This window comes from Belonocnema kinseyi, chromosome 3 (genome assembly GCF_010883055.1).
Source record: "Belonocnema kinseyi isolate 2016_QV_RU_SX_M_011 chromosome 3, B_treatae_v1, whole genome shotgun sequence".
Classification (NCBI taxonomy): Eukaryota; Metazoa; Arthropoda; class Insecta; order Hymenoptera; family Cynipidae; genus Belonocnema; species Belonocnema kinseyi.
This window is the reverse complement of record NC_046659.1, coordinates 93,923,549-93,935,089: the sequence shown is the minus strand read 5'-3', so window position 1 is coordinate 93,935,089 and position 11,541 is coordinate 93,923,549. Positions and strand designations below refer to the sequence as shown.

At 32.3% G+C, this 11,541-nt stretch overlaps 1 protein-coding gene across 1 annotated transcript; it reads right to left on the bottom strand.

The window, feature by feature from the left end:
- Positions 1–1,144: 1,144 nt before the first annotated feature.
- On the bottom strand, positions 1,145–9,105 carry LOC117168786 (ADP-ribosylation factor-like protein 8B-A). The gene is made up of 3 exons (XM_033354587.1): positions 8,782–9,105; positions 6,092–6,408; positions 1,145–2,653 (listed from the first exon to the last, which is right to left on the bottom strand). The coding sequence occupies exons 1-3, from the start codon at positions 8,902–8,904 to the stop codon at positions 2,533–2,535; spliced, it is 561 nt and encodes a 186-aa protein (XP_033210478.1). The 5' UTR covers positions 8,905–9,105; the 3' UTR covers positions 1,145–2,532.
- Between the last annotated feature and the right edge of the window lie 2,436 nt (positions 9,106–11,541).

The window sequence follows — 11,541 nt, the reverse complement described above, 5'->3', positions numbered from 1 at the left end:
TCTTAGTTTTCAACTGCCGCCAAGGGTTGTTTCGCGACTTTTGTATCGAGCTCTTATCTACGCCGGAAGGGCGTATCTAGAAAATTAGAAGTTCGCTCATACTTCTGCTCATCCGGAAATACCCTATAATTTTGTTCATTCTTTAACAAATTACCTTTTTAACTTTTTATTTACTGAATAAATAATATACATATAGTCACTACAATGGCAATGCCCCTGTTCAAGGTTTTTATGCTATGCTTACGCGTTATTTGACTGGCAGCGTTATTAATGCATAACAATTAATCATATAAAACCATTATCTCTATCAATACAATTGACTTTGTCTGCAATTTTTACTTATTGCTACTGTCAAGATCTGGACTGTTTATTTAATTATTATGAAGGCATACGATAAGAAAATGTGAGCATTCAAGAAAAATTAACTTAACAGAATAAGTAATAATAATAAATAATAATAATAAACAATACTTAACTTAAATAAGTAGATTTAATTGAACACAATTTTAGTTAATTAATTTATTCTCAGTTTTTAAAAGCAATTCTTCATTAGTCTTTTAGAAACGCAAAACATTTTTTTTCATCAAACGTACAAACTTGTAATTACGAATAAAAATGTCTGAATCTTTATACCTGTGAAAATGAAATTAATTATCAATTTTATGTGGTATGGAAATTTCAAACCATCCAAATGGAAAGTGAAGCGTCATTTTCAACTGCAAATATCGCGCATTCTAGTAATTTTTGAGTATTAAATACCCTGTATACTCCATAAATTTCGACACGGAAATACGTGGACTTTCACATAGATTCTTTTACCTGGGTATTGAAAGTCCTTGGAAGTTAGATTCAAATTTTCCATCACTGTAATTACTGACAACTTCAATTTGCATTTCTTAAAAAGCAAACGAAATTTAAAATTTTCCCAATCCGCTAAAGAATTTATTATGGAAAGCTTGGAATATTATACTAATGTTTTCAAAATAAAAATATCTGTTTAAAAGAACATAATCCTCTGAACTAAACCATCAGTAGTGCTTTCTTTTCATAATTAAGCTGCCAATAATTGAAACCCCTCCTTCTCATATAAGCACATATTATTTTAGACTTAAGTTCAGTCTGAGCGGTGGATATTTAGCAGCTGTTTTAAATTGAATCACATGTTTTATTCACGAGATTATACACGTCAGCCCTGTATCGGATGTCTATACAAATATTTCATAATTATACATTTCAAAATGACGAAAAACAACATATTAACACAAATATGAAAAAATTATCGAAGAATTAATAAACTGGACTTCCATTTGAAAAAACAGTCTACGCAATTTTATTCTTTTTTAAAATATATGTACAGGGTGTATCTAATGGCGCGCAACTCAAATACACTGTTACCACTAAAATCTAAACCACAATCAAATTAATGTAGACTAATGGACAACTATCTACCTTTCAGAACAGTTTCCTAAATGTGCGATGATAGCGCTCATTTAAATTCTATTAACAATTTCATCACGAAACTCTTCCAGTGATAGTTAATAAATACCCCCCCCCCCTCCCAATCCTTATTCCTCTGCAATTTGATACCACTGATGGAAATATATTTTCACAGCAGCATTCAATAATGTGAAATTGTAATTCGAATTCTAAGAAAAAAGTGTAGTTTTAATTAGAATTATTTTTGCAAGATTTCATTGTTTTGAAAAGAAAATCGTTGAGAATTTCGCATTATTGTACTTATAAATACATTTCCACAAGGGACTCTACTGGTCGGCTTTACTCAGTATTTTCCCTAGAATTCTTTGGTTTTCTTGCAATGATTCTACAACGGCAATCTCTTGAACACCATTCTCTGGACAATTTGAAAAGAAAAGATTAATTAGGTTAATACAGAAAGGTAACAGGCTTGCCTGCAGGGCACGTCATCGGAGAGAACCCTGTATATATACAAATCTTTCCATATATAATACAGATATATAGATATATACATACATAACATAACATAACGTCGCACGAATATCTCATGGATCGCAATAATTCATTAAACTACAGCTGCTTATTCCAAATACATTATATAGCTAGCTGACTTTACTCGTGTACGCATAGCGAATATTATCGATAATCCTCTATTAGTTGAAAATTTAGATTTCAGAGCTCCAAAGTCGCGCCATTCACGCCAGGAATTAATCAATTCGCATCTACACTGTGTTTTATATTCGATAATTCTACGATCGCAATGGCAAAGTGAAAGTATGAAAGATACCTAGACTGCGAAGTTTAAAAAACAAAAATATAAAAATTCTTCTTAAACCTACTGTCTTGCATCGTGATTCGCGCAGGCATTACATCCTCGAAACATCCTCTCTCGCGTCCCTCAGATCGGCTTAAGCTTATGATTAAGTGATTCGCTACATTAATGACTTTATCTCGAAACAGAACCCAACGAATGGTCCCTGATATCGTCGGTGTCAATTCTGTTCCCTTTGATGCAAACTCTTTCGTACGGAACGATACGATACGATATCACTGGTATTAGCGAACTCCGCTCTTCGAGTGTGCTATGAGCCATTGCAGCGTTATGTCGATATTGTCTTTCTCCTTGCACGAAATACTGTAGCAACAGATTTCACGATCTTGAATGGCAGAGAGGTTCCTGAAAACACGCATTCTGTAGCACTCAATCTTAATTCAACTTGCGGGAGACGAGAGTCAAACTGACAAATAATTGTGATTCTGTATTCACTTTCATATTCAGGGTTGCTACAGGTCAGGGAATTTTGGAAAGTCAGGGAATGTCAGGGGAAATCTGAAAGAGTCAGGGAATTTTCGATAAATTCAAGCTCAAGTTTATAAAATTCTGTGTGACCTTTGTTCTTTCTTCACACACTTACCCGTATTCTCCTCTTTTCTCCTTGTAAAAGAATTCCTCTTTTTAAGAGACTTCCTCTTTTTTCGCTTGAATGCAAACTAAATTAAGAAAACCTAATAAAGAAATACACTACCATCGGACATTTTCAATATGATCAGCGAAAGTATTATTAAAAATTACTACTGACTTTGAAACGTTATTACTAATTCAGAAATTGAGCGACAAATTTAAAAAAATTCTTTAGGCAGCTTATTAAATTACGCATCCAATGAGCCTCAATCAAAATATTTTTCAGCTTTTAAAAAGAATATACCACGTGAGAAGCTTAAAGAGAATGCAAGAATTTATCGAATTTTGTACCTTGGATTCGACTTCCGGCATGATCTAGGAAAGTTTTAGCAAAAATCTGAAATCCCCAACGAAGAGTCATTAAAGTCTCATCTTTAATTTAACCTTCATCACTCACACGGGGTCAAAATGACCCCAACATAAAAAAAACAATCTGAGTCTAATTTCTATATATTAACTAGCGTCTGTGAATTTTTTCAAGTTGAAACAATGCAAACAAACAGTATGACAACGTTTCAATGTCAGCTGGGGTCTCGAGATAAGTCTAAGAATGTCCAAGTCTCAAATGTCAAGTTTCAGTCAGCGATTACGTCTGTCAACCGCAAGATTACTGATCAGCGAGAATTTCGTAGATTTTGTTTTTTAATTTCAACTCGTGCTGTGACTGAGTAAACTTACGGAAAAAAAACTGAAATTGAAATTCCACGAAGACACGCTTGGACATTTTTGGTCGCATCTCAAGAACCCGTAAAGATTTTCTAAGTTTTATTGGCTTAAATTAGAGATAAAACTTTAAAGACTTGGTGGTATGGATTTCAGATTTTTGCTACAACTTTCTTAGGCCATGTCACAAGTTGAAGCGGAAGAACAAAATTCGAGAAATCCTCGTACTTTTTTCAACTTCTCACGTGTGATATTCGCTTCAAAAGGTCAAAAAAATATCTATTAGGACTCATCAGGCGCGTAATTCAATAAAGCTTTCTAACAGTTTATTGAAAAAGTTTCTCTCTCCTTTTCAGAACGAGTAATGACGTCTCAAAGCCAGCAGTGAATATTACAACTATTTTTTGTTAAAAATTTAATTATTTGGTTAAAAGATATCTTTTTTGGTCAAGACTTTTTTGAAAATTCGTTTTTTATGTCGTCTAAAAATAGCTTTCTTAATTGGAAATTGAACCATTCCATTTTTGGATGAAAATTGATAGTTTTCAGTTTAAAATTCAACTATTACATTTTTGTTTAAAAAATGTATCACTTTTAGTTGAAAATTCATTCATTAAATTTTTCATTAGGAATTCAAATTTTTTATTTAAAAACGACTAGACTTCAAGTTTGATTACTTTCTTAAAAATTCATTTGTGGGTTGAAGATTTAATTATTTTGTTGAAAATTTGATTTTTTCTGGTTGAAAATTGAGTTTTTTAATTGAAAATTTAACTATTCCATTTTTGATTGAAAATTCATTGTGTTAAGTTAATTTTTGGTTGAATATTCATATTTTCGGATTAAAAATTCAACGGTTTTGTAGACAATTCACGTTTTAAGTTTAAAAATGCAAGAATTTGTTGGAAATTTTGTTCTCTTGTCACTGAAAAATCTTTCTAAGTTGAAAATTCAACTATTTTGTTAAAAATTCGTCTCTTTGGTTGGACAATTCATCTCTTTCTGTAGAAATGTTATCTTTTTGCTGACAATTGCAAACGGTTTGTTACAAAATTAATCTGCCTTGGTTGAGGATTCCATTATTTAGTAAAAAAATCGTAAACTTTATCTCAATTTAACTATTCTTTATATCAAATAAAAATCTATTTTGGTTGAAATATCAACTATTACATTTTTATTGTGGCCAATTCACCGTTTTTATTGAAAATTCAACTATTTGGTTCAAAAATTAGCTCCTTGGTTAAAAATTCTTTATTTTTTATCTTGAAGATTTATAATTGTAGTTTATAATGCACATCTAAGGTTGAAAAGTTAAATACATTGTTGAACACTTTCTTAAAACTAAACTTTAAGGAAAAAATTGAACTTTTTTAGTTGAAAATATAAGTTTGTAGGTTGAAAATTTGATTATTTTGTCTAGTCATCTTTTTTTGGATAAAATATTAACTGTTGTATTAAACTGTCATCCTTTTGAATTTTAAAATCTAAAAATGTGGTCTTTTGGAATCAAAAATTTAACTATTAAATTGAAATTGCAAATTTTATTAGTTTAAGTTTCATTATTGCTATTTTTGGTTGAAAGTTCATCTGTAGAAGATAAACATTCAACTGTTGTTTTAAAGTCACCCTTTTGAATTGAAAATTCATCTTTGTCGTTAAAAATGCAACCGTCTTATAGAAAATTCGTCTATTTGGATTAAAGATTCAATTATTGGTTAAAAATTCAAGTGTTTTTGGTTGAAACTTTATCTTTTTCGTTTAAAAATTTGATAATTTGGTTGAAAATTCATCTTTTCCGGCTTAAAAATCAACTGTTTTCTAAAACATTCGTCTTTTTAGCTTAAAAACACAACTCTTTTAGTGAGAATTCATCTCGGTTGGTAGAAACTAAATCTTTTTTGTTGTAAACTTCGACTATTTCGTTGGAAATGTAATATATTTCGAATTGAAATCTTAATCGTTTCATATTTAATTCAATTAATTGATTAATTTTATTTAAAGAAATTTATTCTCCTAATTTTGTAAAAAAACTACCCCTTTTTCTGCTTTAAGAGCAGTTTGGAATGTGAAGTTTGACTTTTGTCACTAAAATTGTTTCAGATAAATTTATATACATTGTCTTGCATTAAAATTATCAATTTATTAGGTGTAACGATGGCTTATACCTGGAAGAAACATGTATAACGATCAGGGAAAGTCGGGGAATTTTGAAACTGGGATTTTGTAGCAAACCTGATTTTGAAACCCCATTGGTAATTACAAAAACACTCTAGATTTTAAGCCACAAGAATTAAAATTTCCAAAAACATTCAGGGATTGTTCAAAATAGAGCCGAACGGTTTAGCTTTTTTTTTAAATTAAAAGTTTTTTTTACGAAAGAGGTTATTGAGTGGAATCGACTCTTTAAAGAGTAAAAAGTTTTGAAATTGTTTATCCAAGTATGTGATTTTTAAAATGTTCTATTTGTATATTCAATGTTAGACAACTTACATTCTTTCTATGAGGCCGTTTTCGTCTAAAGCGTGTGGCAAATCTCTTTTGTTGCCAAGAACTAGCACTGGTATTCCGGACAATTGTGGTTTGTCTAAAAGATTATGCAATTCATTTCGGCTGGCTTCGATTTTCTCGGAGTCAGCTGCATCTACCATGTAAACTATAGCATTTACTCCTCTGCAATATCGTTCCCACATGGATCTGAATCTCGGCTGTCCTCCAATGTCCCATACTTTGATTGTTACGTTACCCTTTGTTATTTTGCGCATGTTGAAACCCACGGTAGGTATCATATCTTCACTAAACTGACCCGACTGAAATAGACAAGGAATCACAATGAAAAAACAATTCAGACCTCAATAAAAGTAGTGCAAGAATAGAGTTTTGATTTTAAAACACTTCTCAATTTTTACTTTAAGTAAGTCAAGAGCCTCATATTCCTATATTAAGATAGGTCTTTATATATAACACAAAAATTAAGAAAACTTTCATTTTTCTATTTCCATGAACTATAACAGTCATTTCCGTAATAGTCTTGGATTTCTTAAAGATTTGCTTCGATTTTGCGAATAATGTTGGAATCAATATTCTTAATTCTAAAAGAAAAACCTATTTAATAAGGTGATTTAAACTAATAATATTTTCGAAACTAAATAGCCATACTATTCTTAGTTGTACCTTTTTAGTCGAAACTAATGGTCCCAAATCAAAACTTTAGAATCGGATATGATGCCCATAATTTAATGAAATTTTTTAAATTCATTATTACTATATGTGAATTAAATATTGTCTGATATTTAAAAATAATTGGATATTATTATACGAAATTATTATGGGAAAAAAGTGTAATCTATTTTAAACAATAAATATTTTTAATCAAAACATTCCCAATATCCTATAAATAAAAAAGGGGAACTCTTCTTAATTATTATATGTCAAAAGGGGACTTCTAAATGTTATGCAAACAAATCTTCCTTGCACACAGCCATTTAGGCATAAAAGAGTACCAACAGAAAGCATGTGCGTTTAGATTTGACGTTATTTATTTATTTTTTGTAAATAAAACAAAAATTCACTCCCGAGCTGAAATCTTGTTGAACTGAGGTCACCACAAAGTTTGATTAGAAAAATGTATCTATTTTCGATGAGGCACAGTTGCGATTTGCGATACGAAATGTATTCTTTAGCGAAAACAAGAAATAAAAACTTATTTATGAGATACTGAATTCAACTAAAAAATATTGGAACTACAAAAGTTGGGCAGTTCTGAAAATCGCCTTTCGGTAGCGTTTACAAATGGAATTAATTTTTTAACACAATATAATAACTTTGCTATTTTTGAATAAACGACGGTAATTTCAAGAAATATCGATTACAACATTATTCCTACAATAAAATGTTAACCACTATTTAAATTAAATTTTTGTGTTACTATAATAAAAAATTATAATTAGGAGAAAGCCATGTTCAATGTTTTTTTTTAAAGATAATACTCGCTTTTGGAAAATCTTGGTTATTGAGTTCTGTACTGCCTCTCTTTAAAATAAAAAATGCAAAGAAAACTGTCCCTTTTGTAATATAATACTGCAAGAATATACAATTCAGAAAAAATCTTCTGCTGCTTAAAAAATAAGAATTATGCCTAATAAGACATTTATGTACATTACACATCTGCCACTTCCGAAATTCTAATTTAAAAAAGCCTTTGAGATAACTTGTGAAATATTGATTATTGAACAGAAAATACATAACCCGATACTTTGTTTCCGCATTCCTCCTGAATAATTTGGTATACATGTTTTACGTTTATTTTTAAGAAAAAAAAAGTTAATATTTTTTCCAGTATTCGCACTTGCAGCATCAGAAATGACATCACTTCACCATCCGTAGGTTTTATCAGCACAATAATCTGCAGCGAATGATAATACTAATCCTGACATTATATGAATACAAAAGGAACAATAGAATTACTATCTTACAGAGTCGCCTAATTCGGAGTTTAAACATAAAACAGAATCCTTAAGAAACATTTAAAAAACAGACATTGAGTATTAACTGAAACTGTAAACTTTGAATATTAGATATTCAAGTTCATACTTAATATGCTTGAATTTAGTAATATGAATAAAATAATTCTAAAAGCCACGAGAGGATGGGAAAATAGAAAAATGACGAAGTGAGCAACAAATTCGCAAAAATTGACAATTTGGAGTTTAATAGCCATTAATTACACAGAGTTTCAACAAGTTCCAAATTTAGATTTCAGATTTTCTTCTAAGATTAAAATCAAAAGGAAAGCACAAATGAAAAAAATCTTAAAATGACAAAACAATACAATAAACTATTGTGTAAATGTAAAGTGCTTCGCAAAATGAACAGAAATAGAGCAGACACCCCGTTTTTGGCAGGTCCACTATCTTTTGCAAAACATAAATATAAAACAAAAAGTAATCTTTCTGATAAAAAAATGTTGGACTAAATTGACATGACTGTATTTCGGATAATTGGGGGAGGGGCCGCAAAGTATGTAACCTAACCAAGTAAGTACAAAAGTGCAAATTGACGTGTCAATGTGCAACACGTAATATAGCTGTCAAAAAGCCGATTGTTTTACGAACGTCAACGTCAGAGATGTAAAGGGAAATAATTGGGAGTCAAAGAATATTCTTTATGGAGGGTATTCGTACCGCTATAACATTAACGAAAGTGGTCTTCCCGCTGTATTGAAGGCCGACCAGAGTGAGTTCCATTTCTTCCTTCCAGAAGAGGGACTTAAACCAGTCCAAGATGCGATTGATTAAGGCCAACATTTTGTACTCCTCAGAGGAGATTCAGTCGAGAATATAGGAAATCAACGTTTTTGGCAGTGTTGGCAGATAATCGTTTTCGACATATAGGCAGACAGTCGCACGCACTGAAAGACGTTCACTCCGTTTTTCACCACACGTTGTTGATTGTTCAAGCTGAATTGCGTCACGTCACACGATATGCGTCACGCTTCTGTTGCACCGACCGTGCGATTCTTTCTTTCTCGTCTCTGTCGTCACTCACGCATGCGCAACCCTACATTTCTTGCCAATTTATTCAAAAAAATTAATTTGTTAAAATAATCAAAAGTTTATTGACTCTCATAACATGAAGTTACTGGAACTTAGTTATTCTTATCGAATTGATTAATAATTAATCACTTCATTCGCGAGGTTAAACTGGCTAGACTTGTTTCTTATTGGTCACTTCTAACAAAACTACGAATGAGTGCCGGCCAGTTAGACGCATGCGCAATGCTGGAGTGAAAAACTTTTGAATTCAAAATCTTCATGTTGAAAGTACTTCGTTGTTGAAGGAGAGTCCACAATAGGATTAGAGAAACCGACGTAGCATTGACTTGGCATAGCAGTAGCTTGGACGTGATGCGCGCGCATGTATTTTCAAATGTTTATTTTTACGATTTTACGTTTCATGGAAATAAACAGTTGAAAATACATGCGTGTGCATCACGTCCAAGCATGGAGATAGGAAACACGGGAGTAGGCATGCCATCCTAACTTGGGCGAGCGGGGTTGAATCCACGGGAGGGGGGAGAATTCCATGAGTAGGGAGAGCCTCCATCTTACGATGTGCCATTTGATTATGCGCAAGAGCATTTTTGCTGACAAACTGTGCATGAAAATATAAACATATGGGCGCTGCCATGTTTGTCGCGGGACATCAAAAGGTGGCGGACCACCCCCTCATTGCATCACTCCCGCAATGGCATGCCTAGTCCCATGTTTCCTATGTCCATGCGTCCAAGCTACTGATATGTGAAGTCTACGTCAAGTCAATGCTACGTCGGTTTCTCAAATGCTATTGTGGACTCTCCTTGATTGACAGTTCTTGCAAATTAAGTCGCCTAGAATATTAATTCAAAAAAATTAGATTGTCTTTTTTGGCCACAGTTTCAACCCTCAATAGATAGTAGAGAGATTTTGCATAGCGTTTTGTATGATAAGGTAAACGCTAAATGGTACTCTGGCGCACGTCGGATAGCGGAAAATGGATAACGCTAAACTCACAGAACATGTGCAGAATGTCATCGCGTGACTTTAGCGTTTTAATTCCATAAGATTAAACCTTGCGGCTATAGTTGACCGATCAGTTTTACGGAAAATTAAATAATACTATTCAATGCCGAAATATTCCGTAATCCTGAAATATTTGAACGATTATTCTTATTTTTTGCCTAAAATTTAATTTTTAAACTTATTTTATGATGTTTTTATGGTTTTTATGATCCCTGTTATGCTGCAGGGGAAGGGAACAGGGTTCGAAAAATGTTACGTAACATTTTTACATTCTCATCCTAATGAGAAGGTATTGGTTTTATGTGAAAAATGACTTTCACGGATTCCATCAAATGTCGACGTTCTGAGACCCCTTGGGTCAGAAAAAACAGTTTTTACGCCGGTGTCTGTCTGCCGCCGTTATCATTGTCATTGTTGTTGTCGTTTTCGTTGTAGTCTGTAAACACCGTAACACTTGAAGGAATTATTCGATTGGATTATCCTTTGCCACCTTTTGGCCCATTAAAAGTAAAAAAATTATCTTTTTGCACAAACGATACAAGCTACGAAAATAGGTGAGACAAAACGTATTCAACCAAAAAAGATTAAAACATTTTTTACGAATATTTTTTTCATAGGTAGCGTGGTTTTTCTTTTAATCGTAAAAACAAGATTAAGAATTACAAATTTTTAAATTAAGGCAATAAGAATAAGAATGTTTCAATTTCCATACATATTATATGAATTGTAATTATATAAACATACTGAAATGATGCATGTTTCAGCGCAGCTAAGAATCAAATTTAATACAAAATAAGAAACGAATATTATAAAGTAATCATGATAAATACAATTTGTACTTTATTTTGCAATATCTAAATCCGCAATCTCAGAAAGAGGTACATAAAAAATGTATTATATTTGATATAAAAGAGTTAAGCATAATGTAGAAAATTGGACATTTTGGGCAAAATCGAGTCCGAAGCACGAGATACGTGATAAGAATGTGTTCGCTAAAGCCGAATGAGCTTTAACAAAAGAGAGTTCACAATCACGAAATTACAGTTGTCGATGCGTTGATCTTTAATTTTTAAAGGTCTCTGCACGAATGTGGGAGAAATGCAAAGACCGAGCGCTAAGTGGGGTAACCAACAGTCGTTCGCCCTAGACGCGCTCAAACTTGCGAGCGAAGCGAGCCGCGCGTACAGCGCGCAATACGAATTTTTCCGCGCAGATATTTTTACATGTAATGATTTCTTTTTATATGACAATATAATGTAAGAAGTTAGGCAGGAGTGCAAACAATTACACAGCCACACAAAAAAAGTGTGCGGATCTGGTAACAAGACACACGTATTCCTATGGATTTTGGAGCGCTGAATTCAAATTCGGTATCAAAAATCA

Bases quoted from the DNA above. Each gene is read 5' to 3' on its own strand.
- LOC117168786 (XM_033354587.1), bottom strand. From the start codon at position 8,904: ATGTTGGCCTTAATCAATCGCATCTTGGACTGGTTTAAGTCCCTCTTC. The intron at 6,409-8,781 runs GTACGAATACCC...TGTCTATTTCAG, and splicing joins CTTTCGTTAATGTTATAGCG to TCGGGTCAGTTTAGTGAAGA. The intron at 2,654-6,091 runs GTAAGTTGTCTA...GCGTGTTTTCAG, and splicing joins AACGGCCTCATAGAAAGAAT to GAACCTCTCTGCCATTCAAG.